The sequence below is a fragment of the Amblyomma maculatum genome, chromosome 8, assembly GCF_055883805.1.
Source record: "Amblyomma maculatum isolate TAMU_Amacu chromosome 8, ASM5588380v1, whole genome shotgun sequence".
Lineage (NCBI taxonomy): Eukaryota > Metazoa > Arthropoda > Arachnida > Ixodida > Ixodidae > Amblyomma > Amblyomma maculatum.
This window is the reverse complement of record NC_139351.1, coordinates 4,654,764-4,676,788: the sequence shown is the minus strand read 5'-3', so window position 1 is coordinate 4,676,788 and position 22,025 is coordinate 4,654,764. Positions and strand designations below refer to the sequence as shown.

Genomic DNA, 22,025 nt, shown 5'->3' with positions numbered 1-22,025 from the left:
CTTTTCGTTGTCGGCAATGCAACAAAATGCATGCAGAGAGGGATTGCCCGGCGTATGGAAAGACATGCTATGCCTGCAAGAAGCCAAACCACTTTGCCGTATGCTGCAAGCATCGCCCGAGCCGACAGATAGATCAAGTTCATGAAGATAAGGCAGAGGACGGGTTAGACATTTTAGATATCGGTGTTTGTGGCATCGATAAAGGGGCGGGTGCAGAATGGACGGTTAGCGGAAACATACGTGGTCACGAAATCAGGTTCAAGGTGGACACAGGTTCGCAAGCGAACATAATTCCTGCGACTGTTTACCGCCGTCTAAAAAAAAATCTCCGAGCCTCCAACAAAGTACTGCTGTGCTGAAAGCTTACAACGGCAGTGCCATCAAGCATGTCGGACTCGACACAGAAGTTCTTTTTCTGAACAGTGTGGCGCAGGCGGTGACGTTCTTCGTGGTGAAGAAAGGCCGTCAGGCCATATTAGGACTGCAGGCATGTCAGCAGTTTGGGTTAATTCCAAAAACTGTGGATTCGGTGAAGTGGACTGAGCAAGCACCGGAAAAGGTTTTTCCAGACTTGTTTCTGGGCACGGGTTGTGTCGAAAGGCGGTACAAGATGGTTCTATGAGCGGATGCTGTTCCAGTCGTGCATCCAGCACGGAGAGTGCCTCTGGCTCTCAAGGAGCCTGATAGACAAGAGCTGGAGCGCATGGAAAAGTCTTCCATCATCAAGAAGGTGGATGAACCCACGGAATGGGTAAGTCCTTTGGTTATAGCGCATAAAAAGAATGGAGCGCTTCGTGTCTGCATGGATCCGAGAGAGATCAACAAAAATATATAGCGCGAACACTACCCGATGCCAACAAGGGAAGAGATTGAGGCAGAGCTGTCGGGTGCGAGGTATTTTTCCCGCCTGGATGCGAATGCGGGCTTCCATCAAATCCCATTGGACGAAGCTACATCGCGAGTCTGCACGTTTGCGACCCCGTTCGGACGCTACCGCTTTCTTCGTCTTCCCTTTGGAATTTCGTCAGCAAGCGAAGTTTTTCAGAAAACGTTAACAGAAATTTTCGAGGGATTGGCAGGCGTCCGCATATACATTGACGACATTCTAGTGTGGGGTGACAGTGAGAAGCAGCATAACGAACGCTTGCACGCCGTACTGAAGCGGGCAGAACAAGCGGGGTTGACATTTAACCTGCAGAAGTGTGTTTTTGGATCGAAAGAAATTGAATGTTTGGGCGATGTAATAGGTGAGCATGGCATACGACCCAGTCGCAGCTTAGTTGACAGTGTCCTGTCGCTGTCGGCCCCGAAAGATAAGCATGCGGTGCGCAGAGTGATGGGCGTTGTTAACTACTTCAGAAAGTACGTCCCGTCACTTAGTGATAAGACAGTCTTGCTGCGAAGCCTCGTGAAAGAAAACGTCATGTTTGAATGGACAGCCGCACATGAGCGTGAGTGGGCAGAGATCTGCAACGCATTAACAAGCCCTCCATTACTCGCTCTTTTTGAAGAAGCGAAAGAAACAAAGATTACAGCGGACGCTTCGGGGACTGGTTTAGGCGCTGCGCTACTTCAACGACATGGCAATGACTGGCGCCCAGTGACGTACGCATCTAGAACCCTAACAGATTGCGAAACGCGCTACTCGCAAATTGAAAAGGAAAAGCTTGGGATAGTGTTCGCATGCGGAAAGTTCCACCATTTTGTTTATGGCCGAAAGATCCTGATCGAAACTGACCATAGACCCCTGCTTGCCATTTCACAAAAGAGCATTGGAGACATACCACCACGATTGCAGCGTTTTTTTATCAGGCTTCTACAGTATGATTATACTTTACAGTTCGGGCCTGGCAAGGAATTGTTGCTGGTGGACATGCTGTCGCCTGCACCGGTGGAAACCCAGTTGTCGACTGCATCATGGAAAACAGACAGCGACGTTCATGCAATGCAGGTCATTTCCAGCATCGTAAGCACGCCGATGAAAGCGGTTGGGAAAGGAATGCAGCGAAGATTCGTACTTAAGCGAGGTGAGAAAGCGAATTTCGCAGGGTGCGACCATCGACGGTGAGCTCAAGCCATTTGCAGGAGAGCTGTCTGTGGTGGACGGAATACTGCTGAAGGGCTGTAAAGTCGTCATACCTAAAGCTATGAGAGAAGAAATCCTTCAACGAGTTCACGAGGGGCACCTCGGATTGAACTAATGCAAGGCCAGAGCACGGAGGTTAGTATTCTGGCCTGGCCTGAGCAGTGCTACTGAGGCGCTCATTCGGGGGTGTGGTACTTGCCAAAAGTATGCATACAAGCAGCAGAGTGAACCTCTCCTCATGCAGCCTACCCCCGATAGGCCGTGGCATCGCGTAGGAATTGACCTCTTTCAGTTCGGGGGCGCCTCCTATGTGGTTGTATATGACGGCCACTCGAATTTCCCTGAAGTGGAGGAGCTAAGAGGCACAACGGCAAAAGAGGTCATAGGGAAAATATCTGCTATTTTCTCGCGCCACGGCATCCCGGTAGAAGTTTATATTGACAATGGGCCCCAGTTCGCATCGAGAGAGTTTCGTCTCTTTGCTCAAAGGTATGACTTTCACCACATCACGTCGAGTACTGAATTCCCGAGGTCTAATGGGTTAGAGGAAAAGGGGGTTCAAATAGTCAAGCGCATCCTTAAGAAGACCAATGAGTCACGCAGCGACTTTTGGTTGGGTCTGTTAGCGTGTCGCTCTTCTCCCTTGGAAGATGGCCGTTCTCCTGGCGAACTGCTTCAAGGCCGGCACCTCCGTTGTTCCCTGACTCTGTACAACGAGCAGCCAAGCGTCGCAGTGCTGAAACATCGGCAGTCTTCGGTAGGCAAGGTACTGTCACCACTCAAGGAGGGAACTTCACTTCGCGTCCAAGGCGACAACTGGGCCCGCATGGCGACGGTAGTCGAGGAAGCAGCACCGAGGTCGCACGTGGAGGAAACGGAAGACCAGCGGCTCCTGAGACGGAACAGGCAACACCTACTACCCATTCCAGAAAACGTACGCAGCCCTGCAAAACAGACTCAAGGAAGTGAAGACCAGATTATCGACGGCCGTGGGGGACACGCGGACACGGACCAACAACATATGGTGGATCCGACACCCGTAATTCACGGATCAAGCCGGGATGCCGCAAGCCCTCAACAATCGCAAAGGCCTAGACCAAGCACGGTGGATCGCACTACTCCGACGCCTGGTACAGATCATTCAGACAACTCGCCAAGCCTACGAAGATCAACCAGGCAACGTGCGGAACCTCGAAGGCTTCATTATGACAGGAACTTTCACCAAGTTTCATAGTTGTTTTTATTGGGAAGAGAAGATATCAGAATGCAGCTTATCAGCTCGGAAGCAAAGCAACTTGTCTTTTTCCTCCTCTCAATCCCTTTCCCTCCTTTCGTTCGTGGTCTTGATAATATTCTTGATTATTTCGTTCCGAAATAAACCGCCGAGCGGTCATTCGTTGGTCGGCGTAGCACCTTGCTGCCATCAGAGCCTGTGTCTTTTAGAAGCATGATACAATCACCAGCCAGTGAAATGACAACGTTGTGCTCTGGCCGCGACCTGAGCAAACGACGAAGTATAGATCGAATACCGCAGCTAACATACAATGCGAGGACACGAACAAGTGACCTCGCCGTTACTGTCGATGGTCGCACGGTTAACGCCTTAGTGGACACCGGTGGAGCGTTCGCAGTTCAGCTCAGGAACCTGAGGACCACTTGGGATGGTCCGCTAATCCGCACCACTAGTGGTAACCTTATTACGCCGTCTGGGCGATGCACCACAAGAGTAACATTAAATGGGTGTATTTGCCCCACGAGCTTCGTGGTTGTGCAGCAGTGTTCGCGCGACATGGTTTTGGACATGGACTTCCTGAATGAACATAGAGCGATCATTAACCTCCAATCGCAGCTCATCAAGCTCTCGGCGGACAACGTCATACCTGGTACGACGACTTCGATGCAACTTGTCGCTCTAAACCTCTTTGACGGAGACTTGACCGTTCCGCCCCGATTAAGTGTCGCCTGCGTGGGCAACGCAAACATCGAAACTTCCGAAGGCGTCGTCGAGGGAAGCACTCAGTTGCTTTTGGAAAGTGGACTCGTAATCGCAAGAGGTATCACCCATATCCAAGAAGGACAGGCTCAGGTGCTGGTGACAAACTTAACCGAAGAATACTGGCATCTCAACAACGGGATGATGATCGCTTTCCTCGAAGAGCTAGCGGGCAGTTCAGATGTCTTCGTCCTCCCCGGCCAACCCAAAGGAGATACACCCAACCTACCCAAGTCCCCCACGTTCGATATAAACGCAGCACTACCATGAGACCGGCAACACCGGAATTGCACTCTTCTTGAAAGCTGCAGCGAGTGCTTTTTTTTTTCAGCGGCGAAGGTTTCGGCAACCTCCGTTGGCAAAGCACGGCATCATCGCGGATGAACACGTCAAAGCCCCTACCGTGTATCACCGCGAGAAGACCAGGGCATACGCGATCAAGTTGATGAAACGCTGCTTCATGACGTGATCCAGCCATCGATGAGCCCGTGGGCGGCACCAGTCATTTTGGTGAAGTAGAAAAAACGGCACACTTCGCTTCTTCGTTGATTACCGCCGCTTGAATAACATAACGAAGAAGGATGTCTACCCGCTTCCTCGCTTCAATGACACATTGGACCGGCTTTGTAACGCTAAGTACTTCTCTTCGGTGGACCTGAAGAGCAGGTACTGGCAGATTGAGGTCGATAAAAGAGACCGCGAGAAGACCGCGTTCATCATAATGTCCGTGATGAACACTTCGGGGGCGCCGTGTCGTAAGAGAATGCGCTCGACGATAAACTTGACTTCTTCTGCGGTACCATTAGAAGCGAAAGATCCTCTTGCGTTTTTTGCAGCGAAAAGCGCGGCTTTGACATAGTTGCCACTTAGGCATCCTCTGTGAGACCCCGTGCTGTGGTCTTTGTTGGTTAAAGCTGGAATAAAAATGTTGCAATAAAATTATGAAAGTAATTTAAAAAATATAATATTTGAAAGTGTGCGAAAATGCCTGATAGTAGAGTTTTATTTAGGATATACATGTGATACACAAGCTAAGGTGCCAAAACCAAATATATTGTTACGGGAAATATTCACAGTAAGGCAGTTGTCCACACCACTGAGGATGATCACAGCACAGCATTCGCACAGCCCAGCACTCGTCTGCGTCTTTTTCTTCTGGGAGTCTGTCGCACTTCTTTTTCGTCAGCACGGTCAGCGAATACCGCTCAGTAACACTACCCCCCTCGGGAAAAGCACAGTCCCGGTGCGTTCTACGTTTGTGAAACAGAACGTGCATAATAGGGCTTTAAGCGGGACACATGCACTATTTCAGAGGATGGCGCTCTGGACGAGGATTTCGGAGGCACAGATTCAACTTCGTATGTGACGTCTGTCACGGGGCGCAAAACTCGGTAAGGGCCTGTGTAACGGGGCAAAAGTTTTTCACACAAGCCCACGCGACGGCACGGGAGCCACAGCCAGACGAGTGACCCAGGACTGTAGTGGACATCACGGTGGCGACTGTCGTACCGGAACTTTTGAGAGTCTTGGGATGCAGAGAGCCTGGCATGAGCTATCCAGCGGGCATCATGAGCGCGGGCTACGGCATCACTGGCGTAAGTACTGGTGGCGTCTGCCGCGGGTAGTGAGGTGTCGAAGGGCAGTAACGGGTGTCGGCCAAATAACAGATAAAATGGGGAGTATCCAGCGGTAGAATGGACTGATGAATTGTAGGCGAATGTCACAAAGGGTAAATGAACGTCCCAATCCCGGTGGTCGTCAGACACATACATGGACAGCATGTCTGTGAGGGTACGGTTTAGGCGTTCCGTGTGGCCGTTGGTCTGGGGTGATAGGCTGTGGTGAATTTGTGACGGACGGAGCACGAACGGAGAATTTCGTCAACCACTCGCGACAGAAGGCAGCGGCCACGGTCAGTTAGTAGCTCACGAGGGGCACCATGATGTAGAATCACGTTTTCTAGGAGGAAGTCAGCGACGTCTGTGGCGCAGCTGGTCGGGATGGCTCTGGTAATAGCATACCGCGTAGCATAATCGGTGGCGACGGCGATCCATTTGTTCCCTGAGGCGGAAACTGGAAAGGGCCCAAGAAGGTCAACACCTACACGGGAAAACGGGTCAGTGGGTATGGGGATCGGCTGCAAATGGCCTGAAGGCAAAATTGTGGGTTTCTTTCGACGCTGACACAATTCACATGCGGCAATGTATGCTGGACGAAGCGATAGAGCCCCGGCCAGTAGAAGCGTCGGCGCAGGCTGTCGTATGTGCGAGAGACACCCAGGTGGCCAGCTGTTGGAGCATCATGAAACTGGTCAAGGATGGTGGAACGCAGATGTTGAGGAACGACGAGCAAAAGGTCTGCGCCGTCTGGTCGCATATTGCGTCGGTATAGGGTGTTCTCGTGGAGTACATATAAGGCAAGAGATGGATCAGGTCGGTCGCAGGTCAGACGGAGGATAATGGGATGGAGCAAAGGATCTAAGTGTTGTTCGTCGGCAATGTTAGAAAAGGCCGACACAGACAAGACACATGCGTCATCGTCAGAGTCGGTAGGACTAGGGGAGTCGACGGGATGACGGGACAAGCAGTCTGCATCTTGGAGATGCCGGCCGGACTTGTACACGACGGAAAATGTATACTCTTGTAATCGAAGCGCCCAGCGCCCCAAACGGCCTGTAGGATCTTTGAGGGAGGAAAGCCAACGCAAGGCATGATGGTCTGTTATAACAGTAAAATGCCGGCCAAACAAATAAGGGCGGAATTTTGTAATAGCCCAAACAAGTGCCAGGCACTCTCGCTCTGTGATAGAGTAATTTTGTTCGGACGTAGATAAGAGGCGGCTGGCATACGCAATCACCCTTGTGTGGCCGTGTTGTCGCTGGGCAAGTATAATAGCTCCAATGCCGTGGCCACTTGCGTCGGTGCGGAGTTCAGTATTGGCAGATGGGTTGAAATGGGCCAAAACGGGTGGAGTTGTGAGAGCAGCAATAAGTTCCGAGAAAGCTGCAACTTGTTCAGGCCCCCAGGAGAATGAAACGTCTTTCTTTAGGAGACTGGTGAGAGGACGAGCTAGCACTGCGAAATTCGGGACGAATCGTCGGAAATAAAAACATAGGCCAATAAAGCTTCGAACATCGCTGGATGAACGTGGAGTGGGAAATTCTCTGACGGCACGAATCTTGTCGGGGTCAGGCTGAACGCCGGAAGCATTAACCAAGTGACCAAGGACTTTGATTTGTCGGTGACCAAAGCTGCACTTTTTGGAGTTTAGTTGCAGTCCCGCGCGGCGAAAAAGCGCTAGGACTGTAGAAAGGCGACGAAGATGGCTTTCAAATGTAGACGAGAAAACTATTACATCGTCAAGATAACACAAACAAGTGGTCCACTTGAAGCCTCGGAGCAAAGAGTCCATCATACGTTCGAAGGTTGCTGGGGCATTGCAAAGGCCAAAAGGCATGACTTTGAATTGATAAAGGCCGTCAGGGGTGATGAAAGTTGTTTTTTCACGGTCTCTCTCGTCGACAGAGATTTGCCAGTAGCCGGAACGAAGGTCGATGGACGAAAAGTAGCTGGCTCCGTGCAAAGTATCAAGCGCGTCGTCTATACGCGGAAGAGGATACACATATTTTCTGGTTATCTTATTTAAATGACGATAGTCAACGCAGAATCTCCAACTGTTATCTTTCTTTTTGACCAACACAACAGGGGATGCCCAGGGGCTGCTGGAAGGCTCAATTATGTCGTTCGCCAACATTTTGTCGGCCTCTGTTTGGATGACGCGTCGCTCGGCAAGCGAAACACGATAGGGCCGCCTGTGAATAGGACTGGCGTCACCGGTGTCAATGCGGCGACTGACAACTGTGGTTTGACCCAATGGGCGGGTACCGAATTCAAAAAGGTCACTGTAGGTGAGCAAAAGCTGTTTTAACTCTGCGGCGAATTCAGGCTGGAGATCAGCTGCAATCATGCTTTTAACAGGATCAGTGCGCGATGTAGAGGACGAGGGAGGTGTTGCAGGGACGGCATTTGGATTATCGGTAGTCAGAGCTGAAATGGCACAATCGGTCATCGGCGACAGCTCTGCTAGTGAAATTCCCTCGGGCAGAACCTGAGTTGATAAGCTGAAGTTAAGGACCGGAAGGGTGGTACGGTTCTGGGAGATATGCACAATCAGATGAGGAAGGGTGACGTGCCGCTGCAAGATGACATCAGTAATGGGACACGCGAGATAGTCGCCGTCTGGGACGGGTGGGAATGGTGACATAGGGATGTAGACGGCAGCTTCAGGAGGAAGGCGGCAGAACTGTGCTGATCGAAGGCGGGGTGAGCAGGAGGGGTCTTCAGAGCAGGGCGGAAGGTCCAAGCGAAGTAGGCCGGTAGAGCAGTCAATGAGGGCAGAGTGGGCTGTTAAAAAGTCAATGCCAAGGATAACGTCGTGGGGGCATTCTTGGAGGACGGTGAACAACACTGGAGCATGACGACCACCAATGGTAACTCGCGCTGTGCACATGCAAACCACGGCAGCAGGGTTTCCATTGGCGACGCGAACTGTGGGCGAGATGGCTGGAGTAAGGACTTTTTTGAGGCGACGGCGAAATGAGGAGCTGAGAACGGAGAGTTGGGCGCCGGTATCAATGAGAGCAGAAACGGGAACACCATCCACAAGGACGTCGATGCGATTATTTTGTAGGGCAGGGGTCAGCAGAGGTTTTTCACTCCGGGTCACAAATGCAGCGTCACCTCCGGGAGCTGCATTGGCTAGTTTTCCGGTATGTGGCTGGAATAAGACGGGGACAAACGACGGCGAGGAAGAGGAGAACGCGAGCGTCGGGTCTGCGGGGATGGTGAACGGTTGGCATCACGAGCAGGGACACCGGGGTCAACAGTGGTCTGGTCGGGGCGAGGTGAGGTATAGCGAGGGGCATAGTCTCCGCGGCGGTCGACGTAGGTGAATTGACGAGATGACGTGTACCAACGGCTACGGCAGTGACGGGAATTGTGGCCAACGCGGGAACAAGTAAAGCAGATGGGACGATTGTCATGGGTATGCCACTCATTCTGATTGCGGTACCGATATCGGGGCGAGAAACCGGCGGTTGGTGAGGCAGCTGCAATTACTGGAGGGGCAGGTCCTGAATCCACGGTGTCGGTGCGGCAGGTAGAAGGAACACCCATATTGGCAACCTCTTAGCGAACAACAGCCTGAATGAGAGATATTGTAGCCAAAGTATTGTCGGGGGTAGGCGACAGTGAAGCTGCAGGAGTCATTGCCTCGAGCTCTTGGCGGACGATGCGGGTCAAAGTAGTGTCATTAGTTGGCGGTCGAGGAGGCGGAAGATCGACACAGGAAGAGCTGGCAGCCGTGTTCGGTAGACGGTCGAAACGAAGCGATATGCGTCTCTGTTTCGCTTGTTCGAAACGTCGGCACACTTGTACAGAGTTCACGGTGGAACAATCCCTGCATAAAAGGAGGTTGAAAGCATCGTCGGCAATGCCTTTTACTATGTGGCCGACTTTATCCTCCTCAGGCATGGCGTGGTCGACTTTGCGGCACAGGGATAGGACGTCCTGTATATAAGTGATGTAAGACTCTGTAGACGTTTGCGCGCGAGAAGCGAGCGCCTTTTTCGCGGCAAGGTGACGGCCAATGGGTTTTCCGAAGAAGTCGTGTAGCTTCTGCTTACAGATGTACCAAGATGTGAGGTCCTCTTCATGGGTTTCAAACCACACCCGCGCTGTCCCAGTCAAGTAAAAGATGATATTAGCAAGCATAAGTGTGGGATCCCACCTGTTGTGCTTGCTGACTCGTTCGTATAGGGCCAGCCAGTCGTCGACATCAACGTCGTCGATCCCGCAGAAGGTCCCGGGGTCACGGGGATGGGCCATGACGACAGCAGGTGCGGCGGCAGTAGATGTAGCGGCGTCAGTAGTCATAGTGGTGGTAATGATGCGTCGGCCGCTGCGGAGATCCAGCTTGTGACGGGGATCGAAAGATTGACCTCCACCAAGAGATGTTACGGGAAATATTCACAGTAAGGCAGTTGTCCACACCACTGAGGATGATCACAGCACAGCACTCGCACAGCCCAGCACTCGTCTGCGTCTTCTTCTGCTGGGAGTCTGTCGCACTTGTTTTTCGTCAGCACGGTCAGCGAATACCACTCAGTAACAATATATATACACCAGGCAATATATTCTGTTTCGCAGCCAGTTCCCCTTCCTACACAGATTAGCATGTCAGCAAAATTTAAACGGCGGCTAAAATCTCTGTTCTGCATTAATGGGTCTCTCTCTCTCTCTCTCTCTCTCTCTCTTTTTTTTTCGCAGTAGAGCAATCCACTACAGTCTTTTTTTTTTACTGTAAAAACATTGCGGGTCGGCTAAGACTTGATTGCGCGGCCCGTACGTGCGTGTCTAAGCTTGCTTGAAGGGAAGCGAATTCTGGTGGGTTCGCATTGTAGCATTATGCTAAAAATGTGCATGATTAGATCTAAAATGTGTAATTACTTCGGATGCATATTTTCAATAAATACAGCATCTAAAGCAAAAGCGTCTGAAAATAGATATAAACACATGCACAAAAAAGCAATAGAAATACTATAAGAACGGCGAAAACGTCTGATAACACGAATTTACTACAACCTAAACGGAAGGAAAAGAAAGACAAAACACCAAATCAAGAAACGGAGGGACATGTGCTATTATAAATGGCACGACGTACTGAAGCCCGGAGTACTCTCTACATTCTTGGAGCCTGTCACATATTTAATGCGTGCTCAATTTCTGATTTCAAAACGGAAGTGATCGATTTCTTTCTAGTATTTGCTAAAGCTGCGCGCAAAAGCCGCTCAGCCACTACGCTTCTAAAAACTGTGGCGCAGCAGTTCTAATACACTGACGCCTGCTCTGGACAACGGAAGGGGTTTTTTTTTTATGTTAGACCGCGCTCAGGTTAATTTCCATGTACTTGTACCAGCAAACCGCAGATAATGCCTTAAGAAGAATGCCGTTAAATCCTTATGAAATCAGCGCGCTTTATTTCATCGAAATCAGGCAAGCGCCATTCCGCAATGCTGCGCTTAGTCCATATCAAACAAAGCAGGGGAGCTTGTGTAAACCATTCTCGATACATTTCCTATGGGCCTCTTCAGTCCGCATTCGTTAACTACTTGATTCGCTAGAAATTTCAGGATAAGTATTTTACAGCTCAGTTTTCACTCCGGACGGCTGTCTTCGTTTGTTATTTTGCCTCAATTCAAAAATTGTGACTGCCAGAGTAACTACACATGCCCGACCTCATATATGTTATTTTCCGTTAAACTGTATATGGGGAACTGCAAATATATTACAGAATTATTGCGCATTACAGAAGAGAATATAGAAGAATCAGTGACAAAGGTTGTACACTGCCCCATTTTAAAATACGCACAGGCAATATAGGGGGAGCAGCAGACAACAAGAGCCATTGTGGTCAGTGTTTTGGCGTGTCACTGGCAATGTGGGCAGAGTAGTGGACAATCAGGGCCATCGTTGGAAGTATAATGCAGTGGCAATGCCCATATTGGCGGACCAGAGGACAGACAGAGCCATCATTGGAAGCATAACGCAGCGGCAATTCCCATGTGGGTACAACAGAGTACAAAAAGGGCCATTATTGGAAGTGTAACGCAGTGGCAATGCCTATATGGGTGGAACAGTGGACAAACAGGGCCATCATTGGAAGTCACAGAGAGTAGCGCTGTCAATATGGGGGATCCGAAGGTTATGTAGAGCAATTATTGGAAATGCCAGAGAGTGGCATGCCTATATTGGGAAGCTAATGTCAATACGGGTACATTATAGCGCCTGATAAGCCAAGCCTGTGCCGTCTCTGGCCTATCATTTGTGCTGCCTGGGTTATGAGCGAGCTTGTAATGAGAAATGATTTCAGTCAACGTTCCGAGTTTGTCACCCGAAGGGAGGGGTTCCTCTCGTGAAGGCTGCGCATCAACGGCGATCGTGCGGAAAGTGAGCCCTCGGGCCATCGCGTGCGCCTTCTCGTTCCCCTCAAGGCCCTTATGAGGTAGGGACCAAATAAGTGCGATTTGCTCTGCTGGTACTTGCGCTTCTTTCAGAATTTTGGCGGCTACATCAGATTTTGCCCATATCGTAATTTCTAATGGCGCCCTAATAGTCATTAACTACCACTCTTGTGCCATTTTGTGTTATTGCTAGAGCAATGGCAACTTCTTCTGGCTCAGTTGAACTTGGATTTTTAACGGTGCAGACCGGTACCAGGTCTCCACTCCCACGAACCACTACCGCTGTGTGTGCTACCTTGCTCTCGTATTCCGCAGCGTCCGTGTAGAGTACATCGGATCTTCATTCAAATCTTACATGTAGGGCCACAGCCCTATTTTGCGTCTACGTTCGTGAAATATCGTATGCATGTCCTTTGACAGTGGTGCAATTTTGAGCATATCCCTAGTTGCTCAAGGCAAGTAATCTGTCCACTTTGAACACTCCGAGGGTTCGCACCCAAGGCGCTCCATGCTGTTTCTTCTAGTTTTTCTTCTTAAAAGTCTTTGATGCTGCTACTCCATGGCGGCTTTCAGAGTGTTGGAGACACCCAGCCTTAGAAGCTTTACCGTCGAAGTGTTCGGAGGAAGACCTAGTGCGGTTTTGATCATTTTTCTGATTATGATTTCAAATTTGTCTGTTTCTGCTTTGGTCAATTTGAGATAGGGGCCACGTATAGCCTACGGCTTATGGCGAATGTCCGAAAAAATCTAAAAAGATTCGGCTCCTTCATCCCCTCATGCTTGTTAGAAATGCGCTTGAGTAACCGGTACCTCTGGCTGGTACTCGCTTTAAGTCTCATTATAGTTTCAGTATGTTTACCATTTGCTTGTATGCGCACCCCTAGGACTCTAATACTGCCTACGGTAGGAATGGCGTCGCGATTCCTCTTAAAGCAATATCATAGCTCTTGCAAGGGGGAGTGTTTCTTTTCCTTTTTGAGATGACAAAGAAAGAGCCTTCGATTTTTCTGTCCAGCATTTTATTCCAATCGGGTCGACATATTTTCGCTAGTATATATATATATATATATATATATATATATATATATATATATATAGGCCAAGGGAAGCATTGGGGATTGTACTTTATGTTTTGTTTTTTCAATTATTACTTGGATAATCACAGAAATTAGTAATGTAAACTGTTTAGGGGAAAGATCATTAAACACAAAGTAGAAGAAAAAACTACGTGCCGATGGTGGGCACCGAACACACGACCTCCGAATATCGCGTCCGGTGCTCTTCCAACTGAGCTACTTCGGCCGCTGTCCCCCCTGCTACTTTCTTCGGTATTAATGTTGTCTGTATACGAAGCTTGAGAGTGTTCACCAGCGCCACCCTCAACCATAGCGGCGGACGTGGAACGTGCTGTTACCGCCAGCGTCACGTAGACCGTGATAAAGAGCGAGGGTGAAAGCTGTATATATATATATATATATATATATATATATATATATATATATATATATATATATATATATATATGCATATATATGGTTCTATTAGGTGTGCTTTCCATCCCATCCATCACTACCCCTGCTTTACCCACAGTGTCAGATTTTCCGCAAATACGGTGTGATGCAGGTTTGTGATTCCATTCAGCTTCCCTGAGCCCAATCATTGCTACATTAAACAGGGTCGGAGAGAAGACGGACCTTAGAGGTGGCCCTCTATTCCCTGATTCAATGTTTTTAAGTGACATTCTACCCAGGCTGATGGTTGCAGTCCGATTTGAGAGCAAGTCCCTTCCATAGTTATATGTCTTAACGCCAACATTTAGCACACTAAGGTCCTCAAGTATGGCTACGTGACGTGTTTAACACTATCAAAAGCTCAGCCTCAGCCGTCAAGTGGAAAAAATATTTCACGTGTCTCAAAGGCTATACAAGACTACTGAAGCAGTTCAAAAAGAAGTTCTTCCACGAGGATCTTCTGCACATAATGAACAAAAATCCCAAAACGTTTTGGAATGTACTTTCTCTGTTTAGTCATCATACGCAAAACATATCCCTTTCTAACTCGAATGGTTCACATGTACCGCCAGACGAACGATCCGAACTCGTACTTTTCTTCAGTCTTTACCTAAGAGCCAAAAGTAAATATTCCCCACTTTCCTGGTACCAATTTTTCACAGATGCCACCCAGTACAGTCTCTGCGGATGGTATTGAAAAGCTTATCGACTAGCTGAAATTATCAAGTAGCCCTGGTCCCGATAACATTTTTGCCAAGGTACTTAAAGCAACGAAAGTCGCAACCAACAGTATATTCGAGATAATATTTGTCCAGTCCCTCGCTCAAACCGCTTTTCCGTCAGACTAGAAAATTAGCAAAGTTCTTCCGGTATTTCAAAAGGGTGTAAAGAAGACGAAGAAGAAACAACGCTGCGGCATCGCCATCACCATTGCTGCTCTCCGGCGCCCATCTCTCCTGAGCTGAAGCTGTGCCCTGCGGCTGGTATTCCGATCCTGCTGTGCCCGAATTACTGCCAGCGCTAGACGTTCCAATCAACTATTAAATCCACATTTCACTTGGTGGAGGTCAAGCTAAGGTTCCCTGTACCCATCTCGTCCTGGAACTTCGCAGCAGAACGTTGACTACCCCAATGACGGAGCCTACTTCATCGCACCTACCTCCGCCAGTCACCTGAATAGGTGCCCTTCGTCAAACGGACCCCGCTACCTTCAGTGGAAGCAGCGATGACGGCGTCGACGATTGGCTGTCCATTTACGAACGGGTCAGCCGTTACAAAAACTGAGACGACAATGGTAAGCTCAATAATGTCATCTTTTACTTGAGCGACGTCGCTAATCTGTGGTTTCGAAACCACTAGTCGGACATTACCACCTGGGCGAATTTCAAGACCAAATTTTCTGATGTCTTTGGCCGCCCCACCGTCCTAAAACTCCGCGCGGAACAGCGTCTTCGATCGCGACTACAGCTGCCCGGTGAAACGTTCACCAGTTACATTGAGGACATTGTTGATTTGTGTCGCCGCGTTGACCCGACCATGACCGAGGCCGTTAAGATACGCCATGTCCTCACAGGAATTGATGACGGCGCTTTCAACTTGCTCATCGCCAAAGGCCCCACTACGGCCAAGGAAATCTACGGCCTCTGTCAAAGCTACGACGAGCTCCGCAAGGAGCGTGTTTTGATTCGCCAGCCTCATGCATCACTCGCTGGACTAGCCGCGGAGAGGGAGTCATCTAGCCTCCCTGAAGACATCAAGGCTTTTGTACGTCAGGAGGTCGCGCGACAACTGTCTCTGCAGCCATATATTAAGGAGTCGACACCAAATGGCCTTGTTCCGGAGCTTCGCCGCGCAATCCAGCAACATGTATCTGAAGTCGTCCCTAATCCTCCTCCTCAATCAGCTCCAGTCGCACCCTCAATGCCGTTCCTCACGACCACAATTTCATCGCCCGGCGTTGCGCCACTGAGCTATATACGCTCCAGCATTTGCGCCGGCTCCTCCTCAGGTATTGCGTCGCACGTATGTCGAAGTTACTTCAAGTTCACCTCCTGAGCCAGCATACGACTATGCCTCGCCCCCTATCCGTTCGGCACCAACAGCTTTTGCTCCCTCCTTGCGTCAGACATCATCTCCATGGCGCACTTCAGACAACAGGCCTATTTGCTACCACTGCGGCATCCCTGGACACACTACACGCTACTGCCGGCGCCGAATAAATATGGCCTTTGCTGCACGGCGTGCGCCACCTTATTTGGCCCCCCAGTTCCCCGCGTCCCATCGGGTCCACCAACAACACCCCCCGATCCTCCGGACTTCCTGCCTCGTCGTTCGCAATCACCACGTCGCCGCTCCATTTCGCCAATGCGCCGACGACCCGCTACTCAGCCGGAAAACTAACCGCCGCAGTTCGCGAGGCACGAACTGCGTATTCGACAGAATTTCAAAGTCCTCGTCTTAATCCCGTGAATGTTACTGCTGTCATCGTTGAAGGTGTTTATACTCTGGTGCTCCTCGACACCGGTGCCGCTGTATCAGTTATCAGCCAAAAACTCTGCCGCTCCCTTCGAAAAGTGACTACGCCCCTCGAGGGACTATCGCTTCGTACCGCATTCGCTCACAGTATACAGCCGACAGCTGTCTGCCCTGCTCGCGTCGTCATTGCTGCAGCCTTGTACATCATCGAATTCGTCGTTCTCCCCACATGTTCTCATGACGTCATTCTCTGCTGGGATTTCCTGTCCCAGCATTATGGTATCATTGACTGCGCCAATCCTCAAGTAGAGCTCATTGAACCAAGTGATGCACCGTCTGATGCCCTGCTCCACGAGTCGTGTCCTCGTTTTGCGGCTAAACTCCTCGTAGCTCATGACACGACCATCCCACCCGTTAGCGCTGTTCTGGTTCCCCTCACTGCCCCTTTTACCACCGCCGCGACAGTCCTCTTTGTGCCCTGTAACGTTGTCGGCCGCCGCCGCCACTTACCGCTGCCGTTTGCCGTCCTTGACATGAACAACGGCGCTTGCACACTTCTGGTAGCCAATCCTCTTGCGTCTCCCGTTATGTTGATCGAAGTGGAGTGCCTCGGCCGCATCGAGCCCGTCGACCTTCTGTTCGCCTTTGATGATTTGTCATTCCCTGTTTGCCAAGTTGGCGCCTTGACTCCAACTAGTGTGGCTTCAGATCCGCTACAGCAGGACCTTTTCGACCATTCTGTGGACAGCGCTCTAGAGCCGCGCCACCGCGAGCAACTTCTTGACCTTCTACACCAATTCCGCTCCTCCTTCGACATCCCGCAATCTTCCTTGGGCCGCACGGCGACTGTTTCTCACCTCATTGACACTGGCGCTCACCCACCTCTCCATCAGCGGCCGTATCGGGCGTCCCCGACTGAGCGCCGTGTTATTGCCCAACAAGTCGATGACATGCTGCAACGCGGAGTAATTAGAGAATCCTGTAGTCCATGGTCGTCTCCTGTGGTCCTAGTTAAGAAGAAGGATGGCTCCATACGATTTTGTGTTGATTATCGCCGCCTCAACAAAATTACTCGTCGTGATGTGTATCCCCTCCTACGAATCGACGATGCCATAGACTGCTTGCAAGGCGCAGAATTCGTTTCCCCACTCGATTTACGCTCTGGATATTGGCAGGTGCCCATGGCAGATGAGCATTGCGCTAAGACCGCATTTATTACTCCAGACGGACTATACGAATTTAATGTTATGCCGTTCGGACTCTGTAACGCCCCAGCCACATTTGAAAGAATGATGGACACAGTACTGCGTGGCCTGAAATAGAACATCTGTTTATGCTACCTCGATGATATCGTCGTCTTTTCAACCGACTTACGGACCCACCTGACTCGACTTCGCCAGGTCTTCACCTGCCTAACCCGCGCCGGTCTTCAACTGAACCTCAAAAACTGCCGCTTCCGTGCCCGCCAGCTCACAATACTCGGACATGCTGTGTGCAAAGATGGAGTTCTGCCTGATCCTGAGAAGCTCCGCGCCGTTGCTGACTTTCCGAAACCGACAACTTTGAAACAACTGCGAAGTTTCGTGGGCCTCTGCTCGTACTTTCGTCGTTTTGTTCGTAATTTCGCAACCATCATAGCCCCCCTTACACAGCTCTTGAAAGGCACCCCTAACCTCTGCTCTTGGTCGCCAGCCTGCGATGATGCATTCGCGACACTGCGCAATGTTCTGACGTCACCGCCAATCCTTCGCCATTACGACCCTACTGCACCTACAGAACTTCACACCGATGCCAGTGGTGTCGGCCTCGGCGCCGTCCTCGCCCAGCGCAAGCCTGGCTTCTCCGAATACGTTGTCGCCTACGCAAGCCGTGCTCTTACCAAAGCCGAGTCCATCCAACTACTCCGTTACCAAAAAGGAGTGCTTAGCAATCGTGTGGGCTATAACGAAGTTCCGCCCTTACTTATATGGCCACTCCTTCGAGGTAGTTACAGATCATCACGCTCTCTGCTGGCTCGCGTCTCTCAAGGATCCGTCTGGCCGTCTCGGGCGCTGGCTCTCAGGCTTCAGGAATACGACATCCGTGTAGTGTACCGCTCTGGCCGCAAGCACTCTGACGCTGATGCTCGTTCTCGGTCACCGGTGCGTTCGCCTAAGTCATCATCCCCTCATCAAGCCTCCTTGTCAGCACTCACCATTGAGGATATGCCTTTCGAGCAAAGACAAGATCCTTGGGTTTCTAACCTGCTAGATGTCCTTGGCACTACTTCCGCGGCTATGCATCCTCTGGCACTCCGCTGACAAGCCTCCCATTTTACCATTCGGGACGGCCTCCTCTACCGAAAGAACTACAACACAGACGGCAGAAAATGGCTTCTTGTCATTCCGCGCCACCTCCGCTCCGAGGTTTGTGCCCACCATCACAATGACCCGCAAAGCGCTCATGCCGGCGTCCTGAAAACCTATGATCGAATTCGTCAGAGGTATTACTGGCGGGGAATGTACAATTTCGTACGTCGTTACATTCGCTCTTGTACCGCGCTGTCAACAATTCAAGATTTCTCGCCACCCCGCTGGTCCTCCCCAGCCTTTACCGTGTCCAGCTCGCCCGTTTGATCGCGTGGGAATCGACCTCTATGGTCCACTACCATGCAGTGCCGCCGGTAATCGATGGGTCATCGCCGCCGTCGACCACCTGACCCGTTATGCGGAGACTGCTGCACTTCCAACGGCGACAGCCCGAGAGGTAGCCCATTTTCTTCTGCGCCACTTCATTCTTCGACACGGCGCCCCTCGCGAGCTACTCAGTGATAGAGGTCGTGTCTTTCTTTCCGAAGTAGTCCAAGAGCTCCTGTCGTCTTGCAAATCGATACATCGGGCTATACAACCGCGTACCACCCGTAAACCAACGGCCTCACGGAGCGTTTCAACCGTACGCTTGGGGACATGCTCGCAATGTATGTTACATCTGAATCTGGGAGCTCCAACTGGGGCCAGGTACTGCCATTCGTAACATTCGCGTACAACACTGCCACCCAAGCAACAACTGGTTTTTCGCCCTTCTTTCTCTTATACGGCCGTGAACCATCTTGTACTCTGGACACAATTTTGCCGTACCATCCAAATGCCTCTGAGTACAGTGCTTTGTCCGATATTGTACAGAAGGCTGGGGAATGCCGTCAGCTAGCCCGCGCGTTTACCTCCAACACTCAAGGCTATCGCAAAGATCAGCATGATAGCGATACCCCTGTTCCGACGTTCCTGGCCGATAGCTTCGTTTGGCTATGCGTTCCTGCCACCAGCAAACTAGAAACGAAATACCACGGACCTTATCGCGTCTTGGAGCGCACATCCCCTGTTAACTACATCATTGAAGGGGTGACTGCCCCTTCTTTCGACCACCGCCGCCGCGGCCGTGAGGTTGTCCATGTTAGCCGCCTCAAGCCGTATTACAACCCTCTGGTTGTCTCTTCTCCGTGAGTCGCCAGGATGGCGAATTCTTCACGCGGGGGAAATGTAAAGAAGACGAAGAAGAAACAACGCTGCGGCATAGCCATCACCATCGCTGGTCTCCGGCGCCCATCTCTCTCGCGCTGAAGCTGTGCCCTGCGGCTGGTATTCCGATCCTGCTGTGCCCGAATTACTGCCAGCGCTAGACGTTCCAATCAACTATTAAATCCACATTTCAAGGGTAATATGTCCGATCCATCAAATTATCGCCCGATATCCTTAACATGCATCACCTGCAAACTAATGGAGCACATCATTTATTCTCAAGTTGCCCAACACCTTGACAACAACGCATACTTCTTCGCTAATTAACATGGTTTCCGCCCAGGTTTTTCTTGTGAATCGCAGCTGTTTGAATTCACCACTGATCTTCATTTAAACCTTGATTCCTTTTTTTCAAACATGTTATCTAAGAATATATTCTTAGATTGCGACACATCTGTAAACTTTCTTCTCTCAGCCGGAACCCATTAATCTTATTTTGGATTAAATGCTTCCTCACCGACCGCTTTCAGTTCACCGTCTTAGGAGAACATCTTCAGCCTCAACCAAGGTTCTTTCTGGTGTTCCGCAAGGCTCAGTTCTTGGCCCGCTTCTTTTTCTTATCTATATTAACGACCTCCCCTGTGGCATTTCATTATCAATACGCCTCTTCGCAGATGACTGTGTCCTATATCGCCGAGTGTCATCTCATACCGACGAGACCATGCTTCAGGATGACTTACCTTTAATAGAGGACTGGTGTAATAAGTGGCTGATGCAGCTTAATATTTCAAAATGCAAGTTTATGCTATAGTTTCGCGCAAACTCTAACATCACACACATCTACACTTTAATCTCAGTCAATATCACAAGCAGAGGTGGGCATTTGACCTCAAAAACCTCGACCTCACCTCAAACTCAAAAACTATTTGGCGACCTCACTCAACCTCAACCTCATCAATTGAGGTTGAGGTCCCCCAGGCGACCTCACCTCACTTTTCAGGTGACCATTGGCGACCTCACTCAACCTCACCTCAAACTCAAAATGTGAGGTTGGGGTCGGGTGCTCGACCTAAAAAAAAAAAAAGAATCATTAAATTAGACCGCAACTTAAAGCTAATATACATGTCTCGGTAATCCTAGGGTATATAGGCTAGCCAGAATTTTGTCGTATGAAGGCTGTAGTTTACTCTTAATTTTATACAACAAAATAATATCCCGGATAAAAACAGAAAAGCTCCGGACACTGCATGTCCAACTCTGCACTAAAGTGGCAATCCTCTCCCCCTCGTCGCCTACCCTTTTGTGGTCGGTTTCAATCTAAGGCCTTATGGGTACAACGTTACTACGCATAGGCCCATAATGCAATACAAAGAGTTTAACCCATCTGACCCACGTGAATAAGATTCGTATTAGAAATAAAACAAGCCAGTTCTTACTATAAACTATAAAGTCAAATGCTGTTGACCCTAGTGACGACGACAACAATGACGATATGCTCTTTTTCTTTTCTTGCCACATAGCACTAAACAGACAGGGACACAGCGAGACACACGGGACGGGCGCTTTTTTTTATCGCCCGTCCAGTATGTCTGGCTGTGTCACTGTCTGTTTAGCGCTATGAGGCAAGAAAACCGACACCAACTCGCCCAAGCTTCCATCCTTGCTCTTTTTCTTAATTCGAAAAAAAAAATTGAGGATTGCCGAGCTTTTTTTTAATACACTATACATTGTTTTGCGACAGAATACATTAAATTAGGAAAAAATAGGAATACATTCGTGCCTCGTTAGTACGGACGCTTTGGTTTCCGACCAAAGCTGTCCATAAAGCGAGTCATCCATAATAACGAGTCATGAATAAAAACGAAAAGTATATAATTGAGAAAAAATGTATAATTAATGGCTGCTGTTTTAATTAATTTAGGTATATAAACACAGCCGAGATATCGATGCTACTCTCTTCTCCATAGATCCGTAGACCAGAAACTTCATGTCTATTCTTAAGCCTTGTCAGCCATCCTATTGAGTAGCTGAAGTCAGTAACGCCTAGACAGAGCGTAGAATATTTCTCAGTAAACATCCCCTTGTTTTACTGAACCCGTAAGTCATCACAGGTAAAACCTATCAAGACGGAGGAGAAGAAGCACTCATAATGTTGCCGAGGCAGCGAGCCTTCTCTTGAAGCATTTCGTCGCTCACGACAGCACCATTCGCGTACACATTCCCGAACCACATTAACAAGGCTGACTCCATTTCTTCGAACTGTGCTTGGCGCTGTCGGACTGTGGCTTTCGCTGCGATGCCGACGTTGAGTCATTTATCGGAGTCCTGTAGTATATATAGATGGTATACCGTCGACCTGGCGAGGCTGAGGCCTAGTTGAACTCGGGTCCAGTCTTTCGTGGCTTGGATTGACTGAGATGGCTTTTGCCGCTTGTACTCACAGATT

At 49.8% G+C, this 22,025-nt stretch overlaps 1 protein-coding gene across 1 annotated transcript; it reads left to right on the top strand.

The window, feature by feature from the left end:
- Positions 1 to 2,035: 2,035 nt before the first annotated feature.
- LOC146180465 (uncharacterized) lies at positions 2,036 to 3,394 on the top strand. The gene has a single exon (XM_084577791.1). It carries the CDS (start codon positions 2,325 to 2,327, stop codon positions 3,318 to 3,320), a length of 996 nt encoding a protein of 331 aa, XP_084433917.1. The 5' UTR covers positions 2,036 to 2,324; the 3' UTR covers positions 3,321 to 3,394.
- Positions 3,395 to 22,025: the final 18,631 nt, after the last annotated feature.